The following is a 26567-nucleotide window of genomic DNA, read 5'->3' on the forward strand; positions in this document are numbered from 1 at the left end:
GCATGGCTGTCGTCCCAGAAGAAACTTAAGGGTTTACTCACTTTTGTTTCCAGCGGTTTAGACATTAATGGTTGTGTGTTGAGTTATTTTGAGGGGACAGCAAATTTACACTGTTATACAAGCTGTACACTCACTACTTTACATTGTAGCAAAGTGTCATTTCTTCAGTGTTGTCACATAAAAAGATAGAATAAAATATTTACAAAAATGTGAGGGGTGTACTCACCTTTGTGAGATACTGTACATCAGATACAGTTTAAGCGACACAAGACAGCATTTTTCAGAGGAACTCTGTGTTTTAATGGACGCAGTGTGAAAGCTTATCTCTAAGTCAGGTAATTGCCTTAATGTTAGATTCTTCACATGACTGCAGCCTTCACCTGGTCTTAGGCATTGATGAGCACGCTCCACGCTGCTACCCCCCATGTGAAGGGCGAGTAGGCCCCACAAACCTCTTGCAGTTCCTGTACAGCAGGGGCTGGAGTGTGAGAGGAAGAAGCAGCACAGGAAGCCAATCAGTTCATGTGCTAAGAAGAAGCAAGCTGATAGGAGAAGAGAGCAGAGTGAAAGAGAGATGAGCTCATTACTGTCCTGCTTCTTCTTTCACTGTCCAATCACAGGCTGGTCAAAAGGATCTGGGCTCAGGGGAAGTGAGTTGAATAATGCTGGTCATCAGACTGAAGACATCTAGCCGCAAAAAAATAAAAGTACTGTGGGGGAAATCTCTGGATCAAAGGTGAATAGTCTATTTTAATCTTTTAATAAGCTATTCATTCTCATCTTGTTGCTTTTGGCTGGAGTTCTAATTTGAATACCTCTTGCTTATGAATACATGAGGTATTGACATGTATGCATATCAATTGTTTATTTTGATGAGAATATTATCATTACATGAAATTAAAACAGGCTTATAATAACTAGTTAGGCCTAGTAAATTGATGTCCACGCCTAAACCATTTTGCATTTTCGGTTCTATTTTAATATAAACACACACAGCCATTTACAGGAACACTCCACACTGGCCTGCAGCAAAACAATATACATGAGCTGTAGACAGGCTGCATTTTAATTAACCAGTAATTAACTCTCTAAACAATAATTAACTCACAAATGTTTGAATGTTTAATATGGAGGTAATGTTTATATCTGTGGGTAATAATTTCATGGTGAACATAGTTTCTATTGTTTGTAGTAGATGATGGAGGTACATGGCAGACATTGTGTTGTTCCTCCTGTTTGTACATACATAAGAATAAAATAATTATATGGGTAACATGTAATTCCCCTAAATGATCAGACCACAAAGCTGCATCAACCCCCCCCCCAAAAAACAAAACACATTCTATTGTTCTGAACCCCGCTTACAGTACAAATTATAGTAAAGGGGATATAGACAGAAAAGTTTGTTGGGTTACAAGATAATACACATAAGAAAAAAATTATAAAAGATAAATTCCCATATATATTCAAAATATATTCAACATTTTTGGATATAAATTAGAATGTATCTAACTTTTTGCTTTTGCTCTTGTGTGTATTATCTTGTGGCCTGATGTGCTTTTCTATCTATCAGTGGCGGCTGGTCAATAGGGGGCGCAGGGGCGCCGCCCCCCCCAAGGTTAGTCACCGTAACATCAGCATCAGTGGCGGCTGGTCAATAGGGGCACAGGGGCGCCGCTCCCGCTAGGCTAGTCACCGTAACATCAGCATCAGTGGCGGCTGGGCAATAGGGGCACAGGGGCGCCGCTCCCCCTAGGCTAGTCACCGTAACATCAGCATCAGTGGTGGCTGGTCAATAGGGGGCGCAGGGGTGCCGCCTCCCAAAGGCTAGTCACCGTAACATCAGCATCAGTGGTGGCTGGTCAATAGGGGGCGCAGGGGTGCCGCCTCCCCAAGGCTAGTCACCGTAACATCAGCATCAGTGGCGGCTGGTCAATAGGGGGTGCAGGGGCGCCGCCTCCCCAAGGCTAGTCACCGTAACATTAGCATCAGTGGCGGCTGGTCAATAGGGGGCGCAGGGGCACCGCCTCCCCAAGGCTAGTCACCGTAACATCAGCATTAGTGGCGGCTGGTCAATAGGGGGCACAGGGGTGCCACCCCCTCAAGCCTAGTCACCGTAACATCAGCATCAGTGGCGGCTGGTCAATAGGGGGCGCAGGGGTGCCGCCCCCCCAAGGCTAGTCACCGTAACATCAGCATCAGTGGCGGCTGGTCAATAGGGGGCGCAGGGGCGCCGCCCCCCCCCAAGGCTAGTCACCCTAACATCAGCATCAGTGGCGGCTGGTCAATAGGGGGCACAGGGGCGCCGCCCCCCCCCCCAAGGCTAGTCACGTAACATGAGCATAAAAAAAAAAAGTGTACCTTTAATGGCAGGGGGGCTCCGGACACACTGCTGGCTATGGGAGGGATGGGGGTTTTGGCATCATGTGCCTCTTTCCTTGTAAGCAGATTGGCAGCCTTTTAGAGTGTCCTCGGGGCGCCCTGAATACTCCCACTAAGATTGCCGTCCTGTGATTGGTCCAGGAGGTCCAGCGTCGTAGGGGCGTCACTCGGGCCTCACTCTGTCTGCTTCCGGCCGCCTGAGCCTCACCCCAGACGTCTTTCCATTCATCCATTGTCTCTCTCAGTCCCATGATCATCTCTGCTAGACTGCTACACAGACGGGATGCTGAGGACGGGTCCGACGGGCCGATTGGACTCAGGACAGGATAGCGCTACCAGGGCAGCCAGCCAGACAGCCAGACAGCCAGGACAGCAAGAGAGGGGGAGGGAGCCCTCAGCCCAGTCGATACCCAAAGTTCTGCGAACACAAAAGGTGAGTGGAACTTGGCAACCCCCCATCACCAGCTTGCCAGGAAAAGGAGGGAATGGATCATGTAATGGCCCATACTAGAAGGATTTAGCAGGAGTTTGTTACCACTCCTGCTAAATACTTCCAGTATGGGCCATTACATGACTATGAGCTTTCTGGACTGTTATCAGTTAGCATTGTAATCCCCGTGAACTACAAAACACCTCCCCCTGTTATGAAGAAAAGAAGGAGACCTTACCTCCACTCACAGATTTTAATGAAACAATTTTCTTTTGTAAATGAGGTCCTATTAATTGGATGCATTTAAAATGTATGTGATTTTACCTTTAACATTCTCTTTAAATGCCTCCAAAAATTAAAAGAGGAGGTCTGATTTAGAAGGAGTTCTACTTTTTTTTGTTTTGGGTAACATTTGGGTGTCATTTTTTTTTTTTAATATGGCGCCTTTAAGGCTCCAATACCCGGAAGGGATGTCATGACATCGCTTCTGGGTTTTTACATCGGAGACCTGATCAGAGCCAAATCCAGCTTTGTTCGGGTCTTCGGCCAGCCAGTGGACGTGCCGGCTGGTTGATCGGGTCTTCCGTTGGGACGGGAAACTCGGGTGAGCCGCGGAAGATGGCAGGGGGGGGGGGGAACGTCCCCTCCCACCCCTTGTAATGATAGCTGAGTGGCTGCTCAGCCACATCAGTTGTCATTACAAGAAATCTGACCATCGGCTCGGAGCAACGGTAGCAGGGTGATGCCTCTAGCTGCAGGCATCACCCCGGTACAACCCCCTGAACCCGAGGCCGCATATTTTCACTCCGCCGGCGTGAAGGGGTTAACATTGGGACATTGCACTCTTGCCTCCAAATGACTAATAGCCTTCACACGACATAAATAAGAGGTGTAACCCAAAACGTGGACATTGTCTACTTTGAGGAGGGTAAGGTCCTCTTTGATGCAGCTCCACTGGTTGAGGGTGCTGGGGACATCCTTCCCCTGGACATCCCAACACTTTTTCCCCCCTAACCCCCATCCTTTTCTTCCTTTTTTTTCTTCTTCACTCTTCTCCTCTTCTTTCTCTCTCTCTCCCCTTTCTCTCTCACGTACTCATATTTAATTTAACTTCTTTCCCTCTTCCTATAAAATCTGGGTGGTTCCCATCTGTGACTCGCATTTGCACCATCTCTGGTATCATGTGCTCAACATTCCTTATTTTATTACAAGGGATCCATCGCTTGTTTTCATTTGGTTATGTATTCCCGCGTACAGCCTGCCAAGTCTGCTGTACATATGTTATGGATTTCATACTGCCATTTTCTAATATTGTCTTATCTATCGGATGTTTATGATTGTATCCTGTATTATGGTGTACGCCTAATCTCATTTTGTTGTCTGGAAGTCTTAGAAACCGCCTTTTTGTTAAATAAAGAAGTACTGTAAAGTACTGTGCAGTATATACTTCAAAGAGGCTACTTATCTTATTCATATAGAGCTATCCAAATAAAATAAGGTGCTTCTGTAGGTCACGCCATATTTATGATGTGGCACGCTAGGTACATCAGGACTTCTTTCTCAAGTTCAAAAGCTGGGAAGTATGTCACCTTCTGTTTCCCTGACAGCCTGTATTTGGAACAGGAAGTGAGGGGAATCTCCCACAGGGGACACAGACAGGGATATACAGTGCATCCGGAAAGTATTCGCAGCGCTTCACTTTTTCCACATTTTGTTATGTTACAGTGTTATTCCAAAATGGATTAAATTCATTTTTTTCCCAAAATTCTACAAACAATACCGCATAATGACAACGTGAAAGAAGTGTGTTTGAAATCATGGGAAATTTTATAAAAATAATAAATGAAAAAAATCAGATGTAGATAAGTATTCACAGCCTTTGCCATGACACTCAAAGTTGAGCTCAGGTGCATCCTGTTTTGACTGATCATGGACCCACCGGTCTCTATTGGGTCTCACAGTTAACAGCGCATGTCAGAGCACAAACCAAGCCATGAAGTCTCATCCACCTTACCAACCGTTCAGTGTCCTCCACCCCTTTCTGCCAATCCCTTCACTGGCTTCCACTCAACCAACGAATAAAATTCAAAGTGCTAACAATAGTTTACAAAGCCATCCACAACTCTGCCCCCAGCTACATCACTAACCTGATCTCAAAATATTAACCAAGCTGCTCTCTTCAGTCCTCCCAAGACCTCCTGCTCTCTAGCTCCCTTCTCACCTCCTCCCATGCTCGCCTCCAGGATTTCTCCAGAGCTTCTCCAATTCTTTGGAACTCTCTACCCCAATCTGTCCGACTGTCCCCTAATCTATCCATCTTTAGACGATCCCTGAAAACCCTTCTCTTTAGAGCCGGTTCACATTGCAGCAACCCGACTTGCCGGGGCGACCTGTGAGGTCGCGGTGCACAGTGCGCACCGCGACCTCGGAGAGACATGCACGGACTTCATATCATTGAAGTCAATGCAGGTCGCTCCAGGTCGCCCCAAAGAAGCTCAGGACCCTTTTTCTAAGTCGGAGCGACTTGTGTCGCTCCTATTAGAATGGGTTCTGTGCTAATCTATGGCAGGCGACCCACGGCGACTTGTCAGGCGACCGGCTTCCGGCTGGTCCTTTGGGAAAACGAAAAAGTGGGGGGGGGACGTCCCCTCCTGCTGCTTGTGATAACGGCCAAGCAACTGCTTCAGTTGTAATCACATGAAAGCCAACCGTCGGTTCTGAAAAACGGTACCGGGGTGATGCCTCTAGCTGCAGGCGTCACTCTGGTACAACCAATTCAACAAAATGATGAACAGGTACGTGATTTTTGCAGGAAATGGTGAAACAAAAATTGCATGATCTAATAGCGTACAGGAAATGATCACATTATCGTATGATTGATTCAAAAGGGGTATTTTTTGTATGGTATTCTGATCGCGTGTACGGGGCTTAAAGGAGATGTAGAGCCAAAGCTTGTTTGCCTGTACATCCCCTATGGATCATTCTGCACTCATTATGCACTCCTGTGACCCATTTTCAGCAGAGAGCAGTCACAAGTCCGCTCTCTGATGATGTCACAGATGTCGGGTCCAGGCATTGAGTCATCACGACCACGGGATCCGCCAGGTGCCTGGACCGACACCTGGTTCCATGGACCGACACCTGTCTCAGCCTCTCAGCAAGCCGCTGAGAGCCTGAGCCGGCCACTCCCCGCCCCTCCACAGCCCAGCGCTCCAATGAGTGAGGAGGAGGCAGAGCAGAGAGCGGTGATTGAAAGTCAGCAGCTCTTTGCTCGGGGAACTGTCAGAACCGAGCGATCGGCTGTGTTCGATCGCTCAGTTCTCAGTGCAGAGGCGCTGGGGGACAGAAGCAGCATCCGGCCAATGCTGCCTCCACCTAGGTAAGTATAAATGGGGAAAACGTTAAAAGCCATACTTCTCTTTTAAGTTTACTGGTTGCCTAGAATTGCTCTTTAATTACTTCATTTAAAATGTCATGATTAGGTTTTCTAAAACCCTATTCAAGCCTGTATTATTAGCTGTAATGTAAAAACAAAAGCGACAAGCTGCTAATACATGATCTAAACTCTGTGCTATCTCCTAATCTGATGGGAAATGTATTGCGTATGGCAGTGCTTTTATCCTGCCCTAATCTCTAAAACCGCAGAAGTTTGTAGAACTAAAACAAGTGCGCAATAAAAGTCAGCCTGCATCACATAAACCGTGACATGACTGCCAGGCGAATGGGCCTTACGAGGTACAATTGGTTCACTGCCAGCATTTCAAGGCTCTGGATTACATGATCTTGCCTTTGTGCTGCGTCTCGTTTAGTGGAACCAGAGAAGGCAAGGCAGCTGCCTTATTATCTGGTGCTAAGCCATTAGATCAGCTGTAAATTATGTATTTCCTGTGTCTGTAGACAACCAAATGAATTATATGTCCTCACCAGGAGCTCTGGTCTTCTCTGTGACAGACAAAGATGTGCATTTAGTTTGTGGTTTATTAAATTGTAAAAGTTTTTTCTTTTTTCAATATCTTTACTTTGGTGTCATTCTGTAGCAATATTCTATATATTCTGCACTAATATTCATTTGGAATTGATGGACTTTCAGAATTGTGAAAGCCATAGCAACATAGACCTATTGATAACAGTGGTATAAGTGTGTCAGGAAGGGCTTGCCAATAGGCAAGATGGCTCCCTCAGGCAGTTTCCTGCCCTCCGAACTTTACATAGAAGAAGACCACAATTGCGTGCTAATGTGCGCGTGCAATCGGTAACGAGCAAGCACATCAATGTGCACCAGAATGCAAATAGATGTGCACTTGCGTGGCGCATTGCGTTAGATGAGGGTGCCAAATGGACTATTTAAGTCGGTACCCAGGATCAATGCCGTCTTGTCTACAGCGTTGCCGTGATTGTCTTGTTCCCTGTTACCTGTGATAACCCATGAGTTTGGGTTTCCCCTACACCTGCATCTGCTTCCAGTCATCCACCCAGCTTGTTCTGACTACTCCTGCTCCCTGCCAGCATTGACCCTGGCTTGCTCTGTCTTGACCACTCTTCTGCCTCCACATCTGTACCTGATCTGACCGCATGTGTACAACCCGAATTGTCTAAATTTGTTTATGTTCCTGTCCCTACGGGACTACCCAGCTGCAAGTATCTGTTGGCCACTGGGACCTGCTCTTCTGCCTACTACATCCTAGTTCGAGCCTGTTCCAGTCCACCGGACATCCGCTGACATCTGGCATATTAGAAGCCAAACAGCTGGCAAGACTACCGCACTTGTGCCACTCTGCATTCCTGCACTGCCTGTCTACTCTGTCAGGGGCCCCGAGTCAGAGGTGTATGTAGCACCCTCCTATGCTAGGTAAAAGCATTTTATGCTCCTTCTGCACATCAGGTGAGCCTGATCAATTAGGTTGCCTGTTGCATGTTCCTAGGTGTGATTCACTGGGTCTAAGGGAGTGTTCCCAGTGCATCCAATAGGGGAGCCTGTTGGACAGTGGAGGAAACCCAATCCAATAAGGGAGCCTGTTGGACAATGGAGGAAACCTTGCCAGTGACACATTGGCTTTTGTGACAGTCCCAGTGAGAGGGCACTCTTGCAGTGCATCCTGGGATTGCTTATAAAAGCTGGGGGGACATGTGACAGGGGTCTTTGGTGGGAAGCAGAGTCCCAGGAGGAGGCTGATGGCTTGTCTCTCCTCCTGCTGAATGAGGAAAGTGGTCTTAGGCAGTCTGCCTAGTGAACCAGGTGTGGAGCAGAGCTGCAGAAGATCCAGTGGAGCTGACAGTGGAGCTGCTGGCAGAGTCTTCTGGGAAAAACAGTGTCCGTGAGTACCAGGGGACTTGCCAAAGGGTCTTCCCAGGAAGAGGTCCACTCCAGTGAAGTCAGAGGATCAAGGGGCTAGCTCACACAGAGTGTCAGAGTAAAGGGGGTGTTGTGTAGAATCCTGAAGAATAGGGACAAAGGGGGTGGCAAGTAGGACCCTGAAGAATGATTTACAACACCGTGCAGTTCATTTAATTCTTCTTCACTATAGTGGCAAGGTGAAGCAGCAGCCTTGCCGCATTCAGCTAATCAGAAAGTCCCAGCAAATTGTGCATAGTTATTCAGTTGGAGTATCCCATTCATCCCTTCTCCTATCCCAGTTCTCAAATAAATCAACAAAAACCCAAAACCCCGGGACTGTTGGCCACTTAGAATATGCTATTTTGTCAAGTTGTTGCTATGGGTAACCCAGGGGAATCCGTAACCAGCAGTTCCCAAGGGAGTACTGCTACATGTAAGAGAGGCCTTCCTCTGCATACCAGGCTCATCCCACCAGGTATGTGACAAAGTGCCAAGTTCCAAAATTAAGGTAGGGGTGAGAAAGGTGATACTGTATGTCAGATTTTAAAGCCAACTGTGTCCATTGTTGGGAGATTCAGAAATTCCACCTCACTTCCTAGCCTGATGATCACACAGGAAGTGAGGCAATGTCCAAAAGGAGAATGCAGATGGCAGTATAAGCCTGATAGAGGTCATTACCTTTACCTTTTTTTTTTTTTTAACAAGGTATCTATTGTATTGTATTGTATTGGGAAGAGTTCCCTTTTTCCAATGGTTACAGAGACAACATAAAACACCTGGCAGGAATCACAGTAGCCTACTGCTCCATAAACGTAATGGGAATGGAGGCCAAATTTAAGTTGTTAATGTGTTGGTACATGGTGCCCAAGAAATTGGCCAAATTTGTCCCTGTGGCCTCTCCTTGCTGTTTCTGGGGGTGGAACGGACACAGGCATGCTCCTCTACATTTTGGAGGATTGCTCTTGGACAGGTGTTAGATGCTCTTGGATAGGTGTCTATCAATTAATATATTTGATTATAGGGAAAAGCATCTGCAAAGATCCAAAACTAGAGGGATTCCCAGCTCCCAATTCAAACTTTTAACTTTTTTCTTCACAGAGGCTAAACAAACCTTAACAAAAGCATGGAAATCAACTACTCCAACAGTAGAACAAGTTAACGTGGTACCTGATAAATGAGGAACGTTCTGCAATACTGAATGAGGCATTCAGTGTGCCTTAAGCTGGCCAAAGACGGGTAGTTTTTTTTTTTTTAGTTAAGTCAGCGGGCAATCACCTTGCAGGGTCATTTTATTCTAACAGCATGACTTGCCACTGTCAAAATACTCTTATCAGTGGCTGACTAGTGTGTCCCTTCAAGTCGATCAAACAATTGCCTTTTGCTGGTGAGGAATGGACGCACACTGATCAAAATTCGGCCAGTCTTTGTTGACCAGGGTGAACTTCAAACAATCTATGGCCAGCCTAATTGTTAAAAGGTCTGATATGCTTAGGTTTGAACTCCTTATCTATGAACATAGGGACTGCCCAAAGAAATGTAAGAAACTTTGGCCATGCTTATGCGATACTCCTGGATTAGGTCCACTGGACCTAGTGGCTGGTAGGCTGGGCATCAGTGGAGGAGGGGGATCATTTTTTAATGCCTCAATTTTGTGGTGCGCACCCTATGTACACAATCTTTGTCGCTGTTTTTGGTGGGCATTCTAAGATTATTTTTTATAATGTTATTTCATAATAATGTGAAATGTGTTGACTGTGACTTGGGTTTGTACAATATTATGTTGAACATGTTATTACTTTTGTAAATAAATATCTCTGTTAGGGGCAAAAGTTGGCACCATCCCTAAGTTACAAGCAACATATTTTGTTAAATCCTCTTTTGGATTTTAAGGACAACCAGGCCAAGTCAAAAGCCAAAATTAATTTTGTTTTAAAAAATGACATCTTTAATTTTTTATTAATTTTAAAATCTCACATAATAATACACAGAATGGTCACTAAATGACACAAAGAGATTTAACAATGAGTTGTATATACATGCTTAGTGGTATTCCCAAAACCAGTTTATATTCCACAGCTATGATATTCCTAGTTGTAGTTCCAATCTAGTTTAGATGTGATTTCCTACTGGAAGTATCTCAACAAAAAGGACATTTTTGTTGCAGGTGATGCCTGAAATCTGACTTGAATCTTAGTGCAGACTTCTGGGAAAACCAATAAGCCAATCACACAAGCAGGAAATTATGTTTCTGGGGTGTGGTCTGGAGAAGAGACGATTGAGGGGGGATATGATATCAATGTACAAATATTGTACTGGCGACCCTAGCATAAGGAACAAACTATTCAGAGAAAGGAAATACAATAAGACACGTGGCCTCTCACTAAAACTAGAGGAAAGGTGGTTTAACCTTAAAATACGTAGGGGGTTCTTCACTGTCAGAGCAGTAAGAATGTGGAATTCTCTTCCACAAGCAGTGGTATCAGCAGGGAGCATTGATAGTTTTAAAAAAACTATTAGATGGGCATCTTAAAGACCACAACATACAGGGGTATACAATGTACGGTTAACAGCAAACACACACATGCACATCATAGGTTGAACTGGATGGACGGATGTCTTTTTTCGACCTCACTAACTATGTAACTATGTGGTCAGTATACATTCTGTGTACATAACATCTCCAGATTGCCATATTGCATTGCAATAAGAGAAAATTACAGAGCTGCAGATTGAAAAGGAAATATAATTTTTAATAACATTCAATTACAATATGACTTGTGACTTGTATCACAATTGTATACGCTATATACATTTTTTTTTTAATTTGCTATTATTTTTCCCTCACAAAAATGGAGTTACCCTTTAAATCTCTTTGTGTCATTCAGTGGCCATTCTGTGTATTATTTTTAACCATGTGAGATTTTAAATTATTTAAATATTACATTTTTAGACAAAATTGAGCTTTTAAACAAAATCCCAAAGAGCTTTTAACAAAATATGTTGCATGTTATTACTTTTTTCTTTAAATAACGTACTTGCTTGATTAAAAAAATAAATAAAATGTCTGGGCACATGGATAAAGTATTGCATTTCTCCGAACTCTGACCACACACTGCTCACTATCTGATGAACTCTGTAATTAGCAGATGTATACCACTTCTTCAACTTCTTTCCGATGCCTTTTTTTTCTCTTTTTATTCTAACTGTTTTTCATCCCCCCCCCCCCCCCATTCTGTACCCTTACTCTTTCCTACCCTCTCTCTCTTCTCCATTACCTATCTTTCTCTGGTTATGCATAGCCACTTGTGCCCTTTTTGAGTAAACCAATGGTTCAATACCACAGAGGTTCATTAGCCCGGGTATACTCTTACCAAATGTTACTGTATATTCTTTTTTGGTTCAGCACAATATTTTCAGACGCAATATGATGGTTTTTATACCCTTTTATAAAAGTCTGTTATGCTCATTTTGACATGTGACCTGTGACCTGTGTACTGAAGTGCCTTGTTTAATTGCCTAAAACCCAATAATTATTTAAAGTGGAAAAGACCAAAGATCAATTATTGCTTCTGTGGACTTACATTAATAGATGAATGGAACCTGGGCACGCTTGATTTGAAACTTGATGAAATACTCCGAGGAGGGACACTTTTCACATTATAGTCTCCTGGTCCAGGTCCTTCTTTCTATTATATAAATAGGATTAGCGATTAGCTATTTGTCCTTTAACAATGTCATTCACATGTACAAGTAGCAATTACAAGCACAATTTAATTGAAGTAGGAAAAATCTTACATTATTTACTTTAGAAAAACAGATAGTTGAACTGACTTGTTGAACTTGTAATCCTTTAATAATATCCTTCTGATAGGTGTCTTTGTTACCGATCGAAATAACAGCACAGTGAGTTACTGGTAAATTATTCCAGGCCCCTTCCTGCCATGCTCTGCCACCAATAAGATGTAAGTATTGCAGTGGAAACAATTGTGTATCAGATTTTCTAAAGAATTTGAAGCATTAAGCTAGATTTCTAATGCTAATGCTTTCTTCAACCACTTCAGCCCCGGAAAGGATTGACCCCCTTAATGACCAGGCCATTTTTTGCGATTCGGCACTGCGTTACTTTAACGGAAACTTGCGTGGTTGTGCGACGCTGTACCCAAATACAATTGATGTCCTTTTTTTCCCACAAATAGAGCTTTCCTTTGGTGGTATTTGATCACCTCTACGGTTTTTAGATTTTACGCTATAAGCAAAAGAAGAGCGACAATTTTGAAAACAAAAAACGCCATATTTTTTACTTTCTGCTATAAAACTTTCCCAATAAAAAATTTGTATTCTGTTACATATTTTTGGTAAAAAAAAATCCCAAAAAGCGTATTTTAATTGGTTTGCGCAAAAGTTATAGCGTTTACAAACTACGGGATAGATCTTTTTTTATTGGTAATGACGGTGATCAGCGTTTTTTAGCGGGACTGCGACATTGCGGCAGACAGATTGGACCCCTAACTAGTGTTACTAATACAGTAATCAGTGCTAAATAATATGCACTGTTACTGTATAAATGACACTGGCAGGGAAGGGGTTAATACTGGGGGTGATCAAAGGGGTTAAATGTGTGCCTAAAGTGCTTACTGACTGTGTGGGGGGATGGTTCTGTGACAGGCACAGAGAGATCACAGTTTCAGCTTAGCTGAAACTTCTGATCTTTCCCTGCCTGTCTGACAGAAGATGTGTTTACATAAGCAGGCGAGTCTTCTCTCGGTTTTTAGATGATCGCAGGAGGACAGCGCCAATCGCCGCCGCTCCTTCCGCGGCCCGCCTCCCGCTGTGTCCCTACTACGTGACTGAGCGCAGCCTAGCGGCCCTGCCGCAGTTGTATTACGGTGAGCGGTCAGCAAGTGGTTAAAGCAGGGATGTCCAATCTTGGTCAATGGAAGAAGAAGAATGGTCTTGGGCCACACATAAAATACATAGTTACATAGTTACATAGTAGGTGAGGTTGAATAAAGACAATAGTCCATCCAGTTCAACCTGTGTAGGTGTGTGTGGCCGTAATCATCTCACATAGCCCTGAATGTTCTGATCCTTGAGATGTACGTCTAAGAGTCTTTTGAAAGCCACCATAGTTCCCGCAGAAACCACCTCTTGTGGTAGAGTATTCCACAATCTGATGTAGCTGCAATTCTCAATAAATTCTCAATGAGCTTATCAGATATTTTGGTTATATATTTGCCCTTCGTATGCTTCAACCTTAAAAATAGTTGCTCAAAAGTGCTGCCGAAAACTGATGATATGAATGAGGTGTAATATTTTAATTTGGGAAGATAAAACGTATAAAAGTTCATTAAACAGACACTTTTCTTCAGCTGCATGTGTTCACTAAGGGTAAACACATTTTCACAAAAAAATCCCCCCCCCCTCAAAAAAAAAACAACATTTTTAAGTAAGTTTATAATTTTGTGTTTGGCCACATTCATAGTTGTCTGGGGCCGCAGGTTGGACACTCCTGCTTTACAGGAAAAACTTCTCTTACAAATAGCAGAGAGATTTATCTAGAAGTGGAGTAACCTGTTAATAAAAATCCATCTATGTGTGCTAACTACAGTGTATGGTTGGAATGAGAGAATTTGGTATCCATTTGGAGGCCAATGGGCACCTATGATGTATAGGAAAACTAGAAAAAGAATCATGGACTTTATGGGCACATATGTATAAAATAAACACATTTATTGGTCTACATTAAAAATATCTGTATACAATATAGCAATAGGTAAATAATTTCCTATAAAATTAATGAATTACAGTGTATGGTTGGAGGTGTGTGGACACTTGACCGTCAAACCCATGTGAGTTTTTTTGAAAATCCCATTCCAAAACCATAGGCATCAATATGAAGTTGGCTCCTTCTCTGTATCTATAAAGGCCTTCACTCTCCTGGGAAGGCTTTCTACAAGATTTTGGATTGTGTCTATGGGAATTTGTGCTCATTCAGCCAAAAAACCATTTGTGAGGCCAGATACTAGTGTTGGATGAGAAGACCTGACTTGCATTTGGTGTTCCAGTTCATTCAAAGTAGTTCAGCAGGGTTGAGCTCAGCAGTGGCGGAGCCAGAGGGTTAGCTGGGGTGTCAATTGACACCCCAGAAAAAGTCCCTGCCACCCCTGTTGCCACCCCGATCCTGGCTGGCAGCGGAGAATCACAGGCAGTGGTGGGATGGGATCAGCCGGTTCGCAGAACCGGCTGATCCCTCTAAGCTGGCGGCCAGGGTCAGGGAGCAGCAAAGCAGTGCGTCCCGACTCCCGAAGCCGAGCCCGCCCATTCTGTGACAATAGCGAATGAAAATTCGCTATTGTCACATGGATCCTCCTCCGGCCAATCAGGGAGCGGGTCCTCCCGCTTCCTGATTGGCCGAATGGCAAACGCTGTGCCATTGGTCGAGGAGGCGCCGGCGGGAGGACTGAGAAGATGCAGGGAGCCGCGGACCGTCCGTGAGGTAAGTAAGCTGGTCTCACGGGGGGGACGCTGGCACTCTGCAATGATTGCGGGCAAATGCTGTGGCTGTCGCACTCTGCAATAATAATTGGGGGCATTGCTGTCGCACTCTGCAATAATAATTGGGGGCAAGGCTGTGGCACTCTGCAATAATAATTGGGGGCATTGCTGTCGCACTCTGCAATAATAATTGGGGGCATTGCTGTCGCACTCTGCAATAATAATTGGGGGCAAGGCTGTCGCACTCTGCAATAATAATTGGGGGCAAGGCTGTCGCACTCTGCAATAATCATTGGGGGCAAGGCTGTCGCACTCTGCAATAATAATTGGGGGCAAGGCTGTCGCACTCTGCAATAATAATTGGGGGCATTGTTGTCTCACTGCAATAATCATTGGGGGCATTGCTGTCTCACTGCAATAATCATTGGGGGCATTGCTGTCTCACTGTAATAATCATTGGGGGCATTGCTGTCTCACTGCAATAATCATTGGGGGCATTGCTGTCGCACTCTGCAATAATCATTGGGGGCAAACCTGTATCCTCTGATCACCACCACCTGTATCCTGTCTTTACTAGTAATGGCAGCGATCATTAGAGGGACTGCGACATTGCGGTGGACGAATCTGACACTAAATTACACTTTGTATATTGACCCCCCAAAATAATACCTAGCCACCCCTTTGCCACCCCTGTTTTAAAAGTCTAGCTCCGCCACTGGAGCTCAGGGCTCGGTGCATGCCACTCAAGGTTCTCCACAGCAAACTCATCAAACCATGCCTTTATGGAGCTGGCCTTGTGCTCTTGAACTCAGTATGTTAAGAAGTGTCCACACTTTTGGCAACACAGTGTATATATACTGCAAAAATTATAAAGGCTGCAGTTGATAATTAGAGTGATCCCTACAAGTCTCATACATGTGCTGGCATTTCACGACCACTTGAATATGCACAAAAATGTCAGTCAAAACCAGATGACTATAACCTTTGAAAGAAGCCATACGCTGATTTGACTTGTCAGTGTCCTTATGGTCATATGTCTAGGACATTGTCTAGATACCCATCACTCAATATTGAGATGTCCATTATTATTTTTCCTCCTATATAATCACTTGGCAGCCTTTTTTCTGCTCATTTGTGGTGTCCTGTGTCTTCCATATGGTTTGTGAGGCCCCAACTCTAGTTTTCCATGTCTTTATTATTTTATTTATTTTTATATAAGCTCAGGATCTGCATCAGATCTAGGGCTGAGTTTTTCAAGTTGTGCAGAGCTGAGATGAGAATGAAGCTGAGTTCCGGAGCTGGGGGTCACATTCTACAGCTGCTTCTCTCAATGTACTACACATGACTGTCCTAAAATATCACAGGGCACTATGTAGGTCATTTTGTGTTAGCAAAATAACTGTACTTTAATAAAAAAAAAGTCTTAATAGCTGGAATAAGGTATTGTCTTTTCTTTCTTGGATCTAGGAATGATTTTTTTTAATCTTAGAAGCCTACAGTATTTATAATACGTAAATTAATTTTGCCCTAAAAGTTGACAGCTTGCCCTTTGTAACCAATCTGTTTTCCCCTTTCGGAAAATTAAACTAGTTAACTGTTTGGTATCTATGAGAAAGTTCTCTATTTTCTTTTCTACATTTTTTTTTTTTTTAAGATATGCCCTTTGGTTTGTGAAACCGCTTAATGTGATGTAATTCTATTTATTTTCTTGGGGACAGGGACTCATCGGCATGTCAGCCAGGCAAAAAGCATTTAACTTAGAAGTTAGCTTAGCAATGGCTGCGTAAATATTTTAATCATGATAGATTCTTTTTAGAAGACAGCAATTCCACCTGATTCATTATACAGGTTATTAGTCCTGAAACAGACCCTTGTGCTTGCTTGTATCCTGCATATTGATTCACAGAGAGCCTGGTCTCTTTGATCTTAAAGTTTAGTAGCAGACAGGCCATTGTGAGCAAGGTGCTATTGCTCTGGTAAAAACAATATATTAGTATTGATAGTCAGCGTGTGACTTTGAGGGGTCCATTGAAGAAGCTGGAAGGTCCATGATATGTAATTTACTGTATGTCTTTGCTTAAATATATGAGAGCTGTACTGTAGGTATTGCAATAGTGGGCTTAACTTTTTATTAACTTACATAGGTCATTCAAATTTCACATGTTGATGAAATAACTCCTCCTTTATATTATTTATTCTTCCTCTTCTATTTCATTGCAGGATTCCAAGGAGAAACAATGTATCATCACTGAGTTCTTGACAAAGGAGGTGTACAGGCTGTTCGACATCCATCCACAGTAGGCTACAGCAGCCCTCAAAAATTCCATTCGCCTGCTCGCATTGTGCGAATGGAATGATGAGGAGGGCGAGTAAGAACAAGGCTGTGCGGTATGGGAAATGTTAATTTTAATCTCCCCTCATTTCCTACAAGCTCTCCGACATTTGCCCTGTGAGGGGACTCCTGCTGCTGGTTTGATCATGTCCCCGCTCCGACCGCTGACATCCGGTGACGTCAACAACTGGCGCGGCTGAAGTCCCAGGAAGTACAGGAGAAGCCAGCGCTCTCTGTGGTGGTGGCCGGGTCATCCACACATCCAGCAGTGCCATCTACCCCCGGAACGAGGGGAGACCTCGGATCATCGTCTTCTCTTCTCCCTTGTGAGATACTTCTCTGGGGTGACCCTCCATTCACTACACACACAGCCCTTGTCATCATTCCTTTGAATTGTTTTGGACACTTCACCCGCAGCATTGGCTCCCTCTTCAGGTTCTGTCCCATCGCCCATGCTCCCATGGAGTTTTGTGGACGTTCTTTGCCATCTTTACACTGGAGCTTTTTGTAGTGACATTTTAATAAATTGTGACATTTATCCTTTACCACTCAGCCTTGTGGTCTTTTTGTTTTGGTGAGCGCTATTCAACCCATCACTGTTGTTTTTAGTGAGAGCCCAGTGCCCACCACCGCCGCCGTTCACAGCGCAGCCTGCATTCTCTAGTACAGCTCCTCTTCACCTCCTGTACCTGGGACCACCCCTCTCCGCCTCCTGAATGTCCCCGCCCCTCACAGGCTCGCAGCGCGAGCATTACACTTAGTTAACTGGGCGTCTGGGACCTCCCCACTCCACCCCCACCTGACACACGTCCCGTTAATATTTATTTTTGTAACTTAATTCTGAATAAAACATTTAACAGTGTAATTTTATGAAATATTTTACCAGGGCGTGTTTAGGGGCAGAGCAGGGTAGGGGTTGGGTGGAGCAACAAGTGGCGAGTAACTCTTAAGGCCTGGGCTACAGAATGTTTACAGAGATGCCACCATTTAGACCCCGTTCACATAGGGGCAACGCTACTTGCTGGGGCAACCTGTGAAGTCCTCGGTGCGACATGCACGGACTTCATATCATTGAAGTCTATGCAGGTCGCCTCCAGGTCGCCCCAAAGTAGTACAGGACCCTTTTTCTAAGTTCGAGCGACTTGTGTCGCTCCTATTAGAATGGGTCCCATCCCATCCTCGTCGCCAAAATGTAGTGTATTAACACAGACAGGCTGTACAGGTTGCTTCTTTATTCACTGCACATCAGCATGCAACTAACTTCAGCCACACCCAGCTCCCAGACATATACATAATTGTAACATTTTGCAGACAGCAACTTAACCCGTTGCTTACCATACTACATTCCTGTGCTAATCTATGGCAGGCGACCCACCGCGACTTGTCAGGCGACCAAGTCGCCTGACAAGTCGCGCTAGTGTGAACCGGGTCTTAAACCTTTTTATTCATCTGCGTACATTGCTCTTGTCAATGTTGTCATCTCTGTAAACATTCTGTAGCCTTCCCTGGATGCCAGACAGTCTGCACCCCTCCTTCACCAAAAACTCAATGATGGCACATTGCTTCTGCTTGCAATACATTATTTACCTGCAATGAAAATGAAGAAAAAACAGTACCGTACTCTTTCCCTCCCTCCCTCGTCTTTCTCTCTCCCTTCTTCTTCGTCTTCTATTTTCTCTCTGCACAAATCCTTTCTTTGTTGGGCTGTTGTAGGATCTAGATGAGCAACAGAGGCCGTGGCTGATTTTTTCCCTCACCCTCCCCAAAAGTTCCTCCTTCACCACACCACCAATTTTTTTTTGTTGCCCTCTTGCTCAACTCTTTTATTTGGTTTACAAAATTGCTAGGATGCAAGTGGATTAGTAAGCAAGATACTGCCTTGATTGCCCTGAAGTTATCTCTTTGGCACTCTCTGTGAATGTTCACCTTTAACATTACAAAATGTTACTTACATCCTATTAATGGACTCCTCATCCTTTGTTCTAATCCAATTATATTGTGTTATATGGTTGTTGCCAACCAAACCCTGAATTTAGGGAAGATTATCTGTTTAATGTGTATTAATGCCTTGCATCACCATTTTGACAATTTAATGCTTCTACCTTTCTTACTATTGTAAAATTCAATAGATTTCAGTAAAAGAAAAAGAAGAAAGAGTTACTATAGATTAACAGTTACTCTAACAGTTACTCTACCAACATGTGAAATTTGAATTTTCTATGTAAGTTAACCACTTAAGCCCCAGAAGATTTTACCCCCTTCCTGACCAGGGGGTATTTTGCGATTCGGCACTGCGTTGCTTTAACGGACAATTGCGTGGTCGTACGACGCTGTACCTAAACTAATTTCACGTCCTTTTTTCCCACAAACAGAGCTTTCTTTTGGTGGTATTTGATCACCTGTGCGATTTTTTGATCATGTGCTATAAACAAAAAAAGAGCGACAATTTTGCAAAAATAATATTTTTCAAATTTTTTTTATATGAAATCCCCCCCCCCCAAAAAAATGTAAAAATCAAAATGTTTTAACATTTTAGGCCAATTTGTTTTCTGCTACATATGTTTGGTAAAAAAAAATTGCAAAAAGCGTATTTTGATTGGTTTGCGCAAAAGTATACTAACTAAGGGAAAGATTTTTGTTATTTTTGTTGTTTTTTTTTTAACGCGTAATGACGCGTAATGACATCGGGTCCGCCGGGCACACGTGCGGGGGGGTCCGTGAGCGAGCGGGAGCGCGCCCACAGCGGCGCGCGCTCGCTCCCTAGAGCCTCACAGGCTAGCGACGTAGTCCTACGTCGCTTTGCCTGTGATGGGCTGACCGCTCAAGTAAATAGTCGTGCGGCGGTTGGCAAGCGGTTAATAAAAAAAGGTTATGCCTGCTTTTGCATTACTTTTGGTACACTCCTCTTATAGCACTTTTGATATTCTTCTTTTGGAACCCTCCTTTCTATAAAGTAAGATAATTGTATTGGTAACAACTAAAAGAATAAATTATAAACCTAATTTTGTAAACATTCATATATAAGGATATCCATTGCCAAGGCCCAAAGCATATAGTCTTATGAGGCTCTCCATGTAAAATTAATGACAGAAGGTGTATTCCTTTATAGATTAAAACAGTTATACATAATAAATGCCAGTCACATACATGTATATTATTACCTACACAAGAGCAAATGTCATGCCGTGTGATAAGGAGTACAATTTGAGAGACCTGTGTGTGTAATACAAACCTGTAACTTCAACACACGGTATCATATTTAAAGCTATAATGAGTTTTGAGCATACATCATGCATATATGGCAGACGTACTCCAACAGAGCTAGTGCTAAAAAAACAGCCAAACCTTCCAAATATAACTCCATCAACCTAAATAACTTACAATGATATGAACCATTAAATGAGGAAGCAAAGGTTTTCATTTTTTTATTATTGTTTTATCAATTTTTTTTTAAAGATTAGCTACAGCAGTCAACAAAATTGAGTTATAAGTACGTTATAGGACAGGAAGTGAAGAAAAATCTCCCCCATGGGACACAAATGGAAAAAAAAAAAACAGACAGGAGTTTTAACCTTCCCTTACTCATCTAAAATAAAAATAAAAAAGTTTTGCCTTTAGTTCTACTTTAACCACTTAAGCCCCGGAAGATTTTACCCCCTTCCTGACCAGGGGTTTTTTTGCGATTTTTTTACTGCGTGATTTTAACGGACAATTGCGCGGTCGTGCGACGCTGTACATAAACTAATTTCACGTCCTTTTTTTTTACCACAAACAGAGCTTTCTTTTGGTGGTATTTGATCACCTGTGCGATTTTTTGATCATGCGCTATAAACAAAAAAGTGCGTAAATTTTGCAAAAATAACAATATTTTTCACTTTTTTTTTTATATGAAATTCCCCCAAAATAAAATGTAAAAATCTAAATTTTTTAACATTTTCGGCCAATTTGTTTTATGCTACATATGTTTGGTAAAAAAAAAGTCGCAAAAAGCGTATTTTGATTGGTTTGCGCAAAAGTTATCGCGTTTACTAACAAAGGGAAAGATTTTTGTCATTTTTGGTGTTTTTTTTTTTAACGAGTAATGGCGGCGATCTGCGATTTTTTTTTGCGGTACTGCAACATTGCGGCGGACAGATCGGACCCTTGACTGACATTTTTGACACTTTTGGGGGTACCAGTGACATTACTGCAGTAATCAGTGCTATATATATATGCACTGTTACTGCAAAAATGACACTGATAGGGAAGGGGTTAACTGTATTGGAGAGGGAGGGGTTAAGTGTGTCCTAGGGGCGTGTTTCTAACTGTGATGGGACATGGCTACTACTGTAAAAACAGAGATCAACGGTTCTACATAGTAGAACCGTCTGATCTCCATTTTTACACAGAGGAGAATGACAGGCGGCTTGTTTACATTAGCCGCCCGCCTTTCTCCCGCTCTACCGACGATCGTAGTGTGACCGGCGGACATCGGGTCCGCCGGTCACACACCCGCACTCCTCTGTGAACGAGCCGAGGCGGGCGGGCGCGCGCTTGGCCGCTATTGGCTCAAAACCCGGTGACAGGCTAGTGACGTAGATCTACGTCACTCTGCCTGGCTGGGGCTGACTGCCGCAGTAAATATACTGTGCGCAGTCGGCAAGTGGTTAATGGGAAGCCATACTGTAATTCTACTTGAATTATTTTTTTCTGTAGTAATCAGTTCAGCCAAAGGAAGTTATAAACTTTAGTAGAGTTGTACGGTCTCACATCTAAATATAACTATAGCCAAAGCATTTTTTAAAATAGTTTTTTAGTGTAGGTTAGTGTTTGAAAGCCTGTCAGTTTTTGTTTACTGTTATTTATGTCCCTGTAGGAATTAAACCTTCTCTATTTGTCCTGTGACAGTTGTCACCAGGACAGAAATGGATGGGAAACCAACATTTTCCAGATGTCACTAGAACATGGGAAAATGTTTCAATGGGAACACCTGTTTCTGTTACTACTGTTGAAGAGAGTTTTACTTATTTCCTGTTGGGTCTTTGGGGCAGGAAGTAAGGGAAAATCTCCTCAATGGAACAAGAGGAATGGCTTAGAGCAGGGGTCTCCAAACTTTCTAAACAGGGTGCCAGTTTACTATCCTTTGGACTTCAGGGCGGCCGGACTCTTGCCATTGGGAGTAGAAAAGGTCTCAACATCAGTGGGAAAAAACAATGCCCCATCCTTGGTTTCAGTGGGAGGAATTGTACCCCATCGTTGGTGTCAGTGGGAGGAATTGTGCCCCATCGTTGGTGTCAGTGGGAGGAATTGTGCCCCATTATTGGTGTCAGTGGGAGGAATTGTGCCCCATCATTGGTGTCAGTGGGAGGAATTGTGCCGCATCGTTGGTGTCAGTGGGAGGAATTGTGCCCCATCCTTGGTTTCAGTGGGAGGAATTGTACCCCATCCTTGGTTTCAGTGGGAGGAATTGTACCCCATCCTTGGTTTCAGTGGGAGGAATTGTACCCCATCCTTGGTTTCAGTGGGAGGAATTGTGCCCCATCTTTGGTGTCAGTGGGAGGAATTGTGCCCCATCCTTGGTTTCAGTGGGAGGAATTGTGCCCCATCGTTGGTGTCAGTGGGAGGAATTGTACCCCATCGTTGGTGTCAGTGGGAGGAATTGTACCCCATCTTTGGTGTCAGTGGGAGGAATTGTGCCCCATCGTTGGTGTCAGTGGGAGGAATTGTACCCCATTGTTGGTGTCAGTGGGAGGAATTGTACCCCATCGTTGGTGTCAGTGGGAGGAATTGTACCCCATCGTTGGTGTCAGTGGGAGGAATTGTGCCCCATTATTGGTGTCAGTGGGAGGAATTGTGCCCCATCATTGGTGTCAGTGGGAGGAATTGTGCCCCATTATTGGTGTCAGTGGGAGGAATTGTGCCCCATCATTGGTGTCAGTGGGAGGAATTGTGCCCCATCATTGGTGTCAGTGGGAGGAATTGTGCCGCATCGTTGGTGTCAGTGGGAGGAATTGTGCCCCATCCTTGGTTTCAGTGGGAGGAATTGTACCCCATCCTTGGTTTCAGTGGGAGGAATTGTGCCCCATCTTTGGTGTCAGTGGGAGGAATTGTGCCCCATCCTTGGTTTCAGTGGGAGGAATTGTGCCCCATCGTTGGTGTCAGTGGGAGGAATTGTACCCCATCGTTGGTGTCAGTGGGAGGAATTGTACCCCATCGTTGGTGTCAGTGGGAGGAATTGTGCCCCATCGTTGGTGTCAGTGGGAGGAATTGTACCCCATCGTTGGTGTCAGTGGGAGGAGTAGTTTCCCATCATTCAGCTTCGGGTGTGGCTGCTGGAAGGTTCTCTGGCTGTGTGTCTGTTGCTGCTGCAGGTGATCTGTGTAAGAGGGTGTGAGGTGAAATCCCTCCCAGCTCTCCTGGCCCCCTTCTGGGGAAGCCATGGAGGCCAGCAGGGCCTCTCCTGCTGGAGGCTCTCAGACATCCCCTGGGCGGATGGATGGCACCCCTGCTCCTGTGCAGCCCGTGGTTGGTGATCTCTCTGCACCTGGTGAGGATGAAGATGCTGGATCCATTCGGGAGCGAGTGGTGGCCGGGATCAAAGTCCTCAATAAGGAAAGAGACAAGCTCTACAAGCTTAGAGCGGATTTAAAGCGCCTGAGAAAGCAGCGTGAAGGCTTGTTCAGCAAGAACCGTGGATCAATGGATTCAGAGGTCCAATTAGCGAAAGTCCGTGTGGATCATCAAGAAACTATCGTGGCCATGATGGAAGGCAGGGATGGTCCCTTCAGGGAGAAGTTTTGCAATGAACGGAGGTTTGCAAAGATGGAGGTGGAGGAGGAGACCCCCGGTTCTGACCCCCTTCCCCCTCAAGGTGAGGTAAGCAGCCCATTGCCATCTCAGGGCTCAGGAGGCATGTTGAAAGTTATACAGGAAATGGAGTCTCCAATGCAGGAAGATCAGCTGGTGTTTGGTGATGTGGAGGACTTACCTGAGAGTGTGCCTGATAAAGTAAAGTATATAAAGCCCCAGCTTACAGATAAAACAGTTTTTGTGCCTTTTAGCACCTTGCCTAATGATGGGTTTCCTAATGACACTCCGGGTGATTCCCCTATGCTCAGCAATGTTGTGCCTGCTGCTGATGTCTCTAAACAGGAAAAGTTGTGTTTAAAAAATGACATTTCTGCTGAAGAACCACAAAACCCAGAAGAGCCGATTAACCCCCCTTCTGCTGAGCTTAAAACTATTTCAGTCACTGTTGAACAGGACTCTACAGCGCAGCAGCAGGAAACATCTGGTACTGCATCAGAAACAGTTATCCCTAATAACATTGCAGGCATGGTGGATCCCACCATTATATGTGGAACTGATAATGCTGCTTGTTTAGGCCAAGCTGGTAAAAATAATAATAGTAGTGTACCTGATAATGTGACATCAGTGTGGGGTCTTGGCCCTAATAAGCCTACATTTGCACAGGTGGTAAGCTGTGCTCCTGGCAATATCACCAAGCCAGGGTTACAATCAAGGAGGAGCTCTGCTTCTAATCAGGGTTTTCCCTCGCGGGCTGCCACTATGAGCACCATTGGATCTGGTATTGGATCTATGGCTTCTGCTGGGGGTCCAAGGCGGAACGTAGTCCTCCTTAAATGGGAAGGTGGTGCAGTCCCTCTAGCAAGGCGTATGGTGGTGGACCTGATCTTAGATATGGGTTTTGGGGCTAATGACCTATATGCCCTGATACATGTGGCTGGAAGCCGGGAATACACAGTTAGTTTCACCAGACCAGAGGGTCTTGACTTGTTCTGGGAACGATATATGGCTCGGTGCAGGTCAAGACCCGAATGGGAAGGTCTGGTGCCAGTGGCAGTTTCCCAAAGGTCAACAGTGAAGAAAATTACTATTGTCCTTACAAATGAGAGTGTTCCTGCTCGGGACTTAGAGGTCTGGTTGAGAAATTATGGGGATGTTTTGACCAGGCCGGATAAAATTCATGATGAGCGTGGCATCTGGACCGGGGGTTGGTCGGTAACGGTCAGGTTGGCTAGGGATGGGAATGTTGTCCGTCACCTGCCCTCCTCTGCCTTTATAGGGAGGGATAGGATGACCATTTTTTATCCCGGTCAGCCAAAACTGTGTCACCGCTGTGGAGAAAAGGGGCATTTTAGCTCCTCTTGTTCAGCTCTGATCTGTTCAGTGTGTCGGGGGCAGGGTCATGTGGCCAGGGACTGCACCCAGGCGATAAGGTGCAACCTGTGCCTGCGCCTTGGCCACCCCTACAGCCGATGTCCTGAAGCCTGGCATAATATGGATAGAGAGGTGATAGATGATCTGTTAAGGCTGGACAGGATGGAGGATGAGGCCCCTGTTGTACCACCCTCCTCTGCGGTGACTGACCCCCCTGGTCTTGTGCAGGATCCCTCCCTAGTCCCTGTGCCCACCCCTCCTGTATCTTTAAGTTTTCCTTCTGTGTCTGTCCCTGTGTCCCCCCAGCCTACTGTACCGGCTCCTCTTGTGTCAGAATCTGCCAAGTCTGTGCCCCCTGAGTCAGTTATTCCCGATCAGTCTTCCCTTCCTAAGTGTGACCTTAAAGAAGCCCCCCACCCACCAGGAGTGGTAGAGGGTACCAAAAAGGGTGCTGCTGCGGCTTCCTCTGTAAAGAAGTCTTCTGTGAAGACTTCAAAGAAGAAGAAGAAAACAAGAGATGAAAGCATCTCTGAATCTGACCTTCAGTACCTGGAGGAGAGAAGGAAGGTTGTGAGGCGGAAGAGACAGACGGTGAGGACGGAACAGGGACAGGATGCCTCAGTGACTGTCTCCAACCGTTCTAGGGCTTCTGCTTGGGATATCTCCTCATCTGGGGATTCTTCTGAGCAGAATTCAGAAATTGAAATGGAGTTGGAGGAGGCTTCAAGAAAGAGAGAGGCTTCTGGTGATGAGCAGCAGAGGGGAGCTAAGAAGCAATCCACCCAATAACCCAAATGGCGGTTCCCCCTCCGTTAAAAGTGGTGACAATAAATGTCGCCAGCATTAAGTCGGTAAGAGCTCGTTCTATGGCCTTATTTTTGTTCAGCCAATTAGATGCTGAAATTTTATTTTTGCAGGAGACTAGGCTCACCTCCTTGGCAGATATTCATATGGCCAAGAGAGAGTGGAGGTATGGTCCATCTTACTGGTCTCTTGCGGCCGAGCCTTACGGCGGGGTGGCGGTGTTGTTTAAAACCGGCATGGTAACTGTCCGGCGGGTTATTGAGGTGGAGATTGGGAGATGTATGGTCTTAGACGTTCTTGTGGGAGGGCAGGACCTGCGCCTAATTAATATCTATGGGCCGCACACAAAGTGGGACAGGAAATGCCTTTTTACAAGGATCAAGCCATTTCTTTTTACATCCCGGCAAGTGGTTTTTGGAGGTGACTTTAATACTGTGACTAGGCCCAAGGACAGGAAGGACTTCAATGACCGGCTGGGATATGATAGCGTTTTTTTAAATAGTATGGTTAGGGATGCTGGTCTTGTGGATGTGCACATTAAGCACCTCCCGGATGACACAGGGTTCACCTTTCATCGAGGTAATAGTCAGAGTAGGATAGATAGGTTTTTTTTGAAGGAGGCCTCTGCT

At 44.7% G+C, this 26567-nt stretch overlaps 1 protein-coding gene across 1 annotated transcript in view; it reads right to left on the minus strand.

The window, feature by feature from the left end:
• Positions 1-26567, minus strand: part of STPG4 (sperm-tail PG-rich repeat containing 4) — a gene marked incomplete at its 5' end in the record, with an annotated part of 150072 nt that overhangs the window by 25846 nt on the left and 97659 nt on the right. Inside the window, one exon of the mRNA XM_082252344.1 lies at positions 11729-11833. Coding sequence (XP_082108470.1) covers positions 11729-11833 — 105 coding nt within the window. The remainder of the gene's footprint in view (positions 1-11728; positions 11834-26567) is intronic.

Source organism: Pelophylax lessonae, assembly GCF_965119305.1.
Source record: "Pelophylax lessonae genome assembly, chromosome: 3".
NCBI classification, from domain to species: domain Eukaryota; kingdom Metazoa; phylum Chordata; class Amphibia; order Anura; family Ranidae; genus Pelophylax; species Pelophylax lessonae.